Below are 4,880 nucleotides of genomic sequence, written 5' to 3' on the forward strand. Positions count from 1 at the left end.
TACTATGCGGTGAAATAGGGACTTCACTGATCTTAGAAGGACTTTGTGATACTTCAGTAAAGAGTATATGCCATCAGTTTCATAAAACTCTAAAGGTTTCACATTTTCTGTCTATTGCATATATTTATGTACTTGGGTTCTAATGAGGTATTGTCTTTTGAAGTGTGTGGCAGCCCAACACTGAGCTCAAAGATCATTGGAGGTGCAAACGCTTCTGAAGGAAGTTGGCCCTGGCAGGCGAGTGTGCAGATTTTTGGTAACCATATTTGTGGCGGTTCGCTCATAAACAGAGAGTGGGTAATGTCTGCTGCACACTGCTTCTTCCGGTGGGTCAAGCTAACATGAAGGCATACACCTTACCTGGGGTTTTCTCATCAAATCTTTGAAATTTTCTCTGTAGCGCAAGTACCTTCGGATGGATGGTTTCTCTTGGTCTCCAGAGCCTACAGGGAAATAATTCAAATGAAGTGTGGAGAAACGTTGACAGAATTGTTTTGCATCCAGGCTACAATGGTTTAGACCCCAACAATGACATTGCCCTGCTTAGACTCTCATCACCAGTCACATTTACAGACTATATCAGACCTGTGTGTCTGGCATCTGACAAAAGTGTGTTCATCAATGGTACCAATAGCTGGATCACTGGATGGGGTGAAATCAAGGATGGAGGTAAGGCACTGATCCTTAGGTAAAATTAAGTTTTGCTTATTAAAATGTGAGAATAAAATCAATGTCTATCTGCTCTGCTCTTGTTTAGTGCCTATCCCTACCCCTGGACCTTTACAACAAGTGGAAGTTCCAGTTCTGGGAAACAGACAGTGCAGCTGCCTAATCGGAGAGAGATTAGTCACAGACAATATTATCTGTGCTGCTTTTCTAGATGGGCGGAAAGACACTTGTCTGGTAGAATACTCACCCTTTCCTTCTTTTTTCACCGGTAATATATTTCATTGCCACTTTCTCTCCATACCCTTAGGGAGACTCAGGAGGTCCAATGGTGAGCAGACAGAATTCAATCTGGATCCAGTCTGGAATTGTTACCTTTGGATTTGGCTGTGCTTTGCCAAATAATCCAGGAGTTTATACAAGAGTGTCCAGCTACCAATCCTGGATCAATTCCCACATAAACTCAGATAAGCCGGGCTTTGTGCTTTTCAACTCCAATGGACTGGATGCTGATAGCAACTACGCTTGCCCTCTGCATCCTCCTGATCTGACTACTACAGAAGAACCAGAACCCAGTTTGACAGATACTCCTCTTGTCATTGCGCCCAGTGCTGAATGTGAGTTTTACTAGTACCACACCATGTTCAACTGTACATTGTATTGTATGGCTTTTGTTTAGATGTCATGACAATTGAACCATGTTCCTATCAAGTAGTAAATTTAACTTGATCCCAAAGATAGAGCTGCAAATGATAAATCCCAATGTTGTTTCTACTGTGGGACATCCAGTTACAGTCGTGTTTCCTCCTGCAAGGGTTAGTTTCTGAAAAGTGAACATCACCACAGCAGTTTTATACGGAGCTCAACCGTTTTTCTTGGCGGACACCATTTTGTTTTTTAAAATGACATTTGAGTTTTGTTTGCCTAATGAGTTATCATTTTGCAGTGTGTGGCAGCGTACCTCTGAACACAAAAAATAGATATGGTGAAGATTCTCAAGAGGGAAGTTGGCCTTGGCAGGCTAGTTTGCAGGTTTTTGGTACCCATGTTTGCGGTGGTTCACTTATCAACAGAGAGTGGGTAATGTCTGCTGCCCACTGTTTCTTCAGGTGGGTCAACCAAACATGAAGGCATATTCTTTTTCTGTTTTGACCATCTCTTACGTTTGACATTCTGTCCGCAGCAAAAGTACCTACGGATGGTCCATTTCTCTTGGCCGTGTGGACCTGCAGGGTGACAACTCAAACGAAGTGTCTAGAACTATAACCACGATCATTGTGCATCCAAACTACAACCGTTTGAGTCATGACAACGACATCGCTCTTCTCAGACTTTCCTCAGCAGTCACATTCACGGATTACATCAGACCTTTGTGTTTAGCAGCTAGTAGCAGTGTCTTCAATAATGGTACTAATAGCTGGGTCACCGGTTGGGGAACAACCTTGGAAGGAGGTGAGACTCTTTCCAAATAAAACATAGCGCTGACCATTGATGAATCCACATCATTTACCCCCTGTGTTTTGTAGTATCCCTCACCTCTTTTAAAACACTACAAGAAGTGAAAATCCCAGTTCTAGGAAACAGACAGTGTAATTGCCTGAACGGAGAGGGATCCATCACGGAAAATATGATCTGTACTGGATTTCTGAAAGAAGAGAAAGACTTCTGTCAGGTAAGCTACTTATTCTCCTTCTTTTTAAGGTTTAAAATGAGTTTTGAATGACAGATTTTGTGTCCACTTCATCAGGGGGACGCAGGAGGTCCTTTGGTTAGCAAACAGGATTCCAAATGGATCCAATCTGGCATAGTTAGTTTTGGATGTTCGTTGCCCTATATGACAGGAGTTTATGCAAGGGTGTCTCGTTACCAGTCCTGGATCACCTCCCACATCACTTCTGACAAGCCAGGATTTGTTCAGTTCCAATCCAATGGGTTGGATACTGATAGCAGCTACATCTGTCCTCTACCTCCTCCCGCGGTTATGCCTGCAGAAGTACCGGAACCCAGTTCGACAACTACAAGCCCAACAGTACCAAGTGCAACTGATTACCATCTTTTGTCTTCTTCTAAAATAGCTTTATTTGTCATTTGTTTTCACTCATCCGTCTCTTGTATTTTGTCATTCCTGCCATCATTTAGACAAAGTCTGCGGATATGCGCCTTTGAACAAACGTGTGGTCGGCGATCGTGGATTTGTAGCAGATGGAACTTGGCCTTGGATCACAAGTCTCCACAAAAATGGGGCTTATGCTTGTGAAGGAACTCTCATCACTTCTCGCTTCATCCTCACTTCTGCCGAGTGCTTCTCCAAGTATGTACTGCATACCACCATCTATCTTATCAACGTAGTGGATCTTTAATTATGGATTTGACTTGAAATGTTAGTTTATGTTTCTCGTTATCTGTTATTCAGCGCGTCCAATTAAGAATTTTTACTCTAATGCTGTACATGCTATATGCAGCACCCCTCCAAATGCCAGAGAGTGGACTGCATTTCTGGGACAGAAACCTGTTGAAGGCATGGAGGAGTTTGAAATGTCTTCAGCTATTGATAATATTACTATAAGCAAACTGCAAGGTGCCAATGTTGCAGTGCTGAAGCTAACAAAAAGCGTCAGCTTCAGTGATTACCTCCGGACCGTTTGTTTGGATGTCTCCAATGCAATATCTTTTCCCGCTGGAACTCGATGTTGGATAACTGGTTGGCTCCAGGAAGACAAAAGCCCAAGTGAGCACACAATTTCTGTGCAAAATTTGAGGGACTAAAAATGGCTTAATATTCTGATAAGATTGTGTTTCCTCTACAGGCACCAAAAAATCAGAACGGCTAAGGGAACTTGAAACTAAAGTCGTCAGTTGCGGGAGTTCCGCTTCTGATCAGGAACACATTTGTACTTCTACCGTGGACTTTCAACAGGTGCGTTCCTTCAACCCATGTTTGCAGGTTTTCGTCTTTTCTTTTGAGCTCAAATGTTCCTCCCCGAAACAACCAAATCAACCTGGCCTATCTTCATCTGAAACCCTTCGGTCTCTTTGATGAATTTGTTACCAACCAAGTGCCAAATGCGAAAAATACAAAACACCGGTGTTTATTTATTTATACATGTACAAATATGGATGCATGGATGATGTCTCTCATTGCTGATTCTCCTCGTAGGGAGATAATGGTGGCCCTCTGATCTGCAAGTCAGGCTCCGCTTGGTTCCAGGCAGCCGTTGTCGTTACAGGTACTACCATATCCCGGCGCCCGGACGTTCAAGTCTTTTCCAAAATGTCACGTTTTGGAGCATTCCTGAAGGAAACAGTTGGCGACATGCCGTCTCCTAAGCCTACCTGCTCAGCAGCTGCTCCAGGTTCTTACGGATCCTCGTTATTGTCATTCTTTGTGTCTTCAACGTCTCTCTACCTGGTTTCAATCATATTTCATGGAGAAACTTAAAACTTGAACTCCCTATGATTATGCACTTACTGTGCTTTATATATGTGCTTAAAATTTTTCAAATAATCAATCACACAATTTTCCATAATTGCATTGATGACAACTTTCTAGCAACTAGTAACTTTCTTTGTTCCTTTAATGCTTTAATTCTTTTCCTGTGAAATACAACTTTTAAAAAACTACGGACTCTTTGTCACAGGCATTTTTTTTCTTGTTTGTTGCAGGTATTTTTTTTCATAGTCTTCTCATGAACAATTCTCACAATATTTAGTTCTGCCTATCAGTACCATACTTCAGAACCATTTGGAAGGGTCTGTGGAGGTAACTTGAGTAGGGGGTTTTACTACAGTGTTTGAACTAGTGCACACGTTCTCTTTGTTTTCCAATGAGGAACTTTTAAGAGGTGAGAAAAGACTACGTAAGCATCCAGCTTCGTTTTTGTGCTGGTGACTTTCGTCCCCTCCGGCCCTTATAGTGATGCATTTTCACCAAACCAGCCTTATGTCACGGAAATTAGTTTTGAGTTATTGATGAAAGCATGACGTTTCCACACAGATGTCCATTTTGGGTTTTCTCCGAAAAACAACCTCCTTAAGTTAGCGACTTCCATTTCCTAGCAGCCAAAAAGTTCAAATTCTAATCGAAGGGTAATAAAATAATGAATTAATAAAAGATGCATACCTCTATGCCAAAACTTTAAATGTGTTTTCCCTTAAAATATGTATCACCAATATCATCAATAAATATCACCTTAAAGGGACTTAAGTGTAAAATA

General features: G+C 41.8%; 1 protein-coding gene across 1 annotated transcript; it reads left to right on the forward strand.

The window, feature by feature from the left end:
* Window positions 1-270: 270 nt before the first annotated feature.
* LOC148409544 (transmembrane protease serine 9-like) lies at window positions 271-4,123 on the forward strand. The gene is made up of 12 exons (XM_088438589.1): window positions 271-326; window positions 401-669; window positions 758-903; window positions 977-1,283; window positions 1,613-1,775; window positions 1,850-2,118; window positions 2,193-2,338; window positions 2,414-2,702; window positions 2,806-2,977; window positions 3,129-3,394; window positions 3,474-3,583; window positions 3,824-4,123. Exons 1-12 carry the CDS (start codon window positions 301-303, stop codon window positions 4,103-4,105), a joined length of 2,445 nt encoding a protein of 814 aa, XP_088294715.1. The 5' UTR covers window positions 271-300; the 3' UTR covers window positions 4,106-4,123.
* The last annotated feature ends 757 nt before the right edge of the window (window positions 4,124-4,880 follow it).

Source organism: Hippichthys cyanospilos, chromosome 17, assembly GCF_059441005.1.
Source record: "Hippichthys cyanospilos isolate Australia breed blue-spotted pipefish chromosome 17, RoL_Hcya_1.0, whole genome shotgun sequence".
In the NCBI taxonomy this organism is placed as follows: Eukaryota; Metazoa; Chordata; class Actinopteri; order Syngnathiformes; family Syngnathidae; genus Hippichthys; species Hippichthys cyanospilos.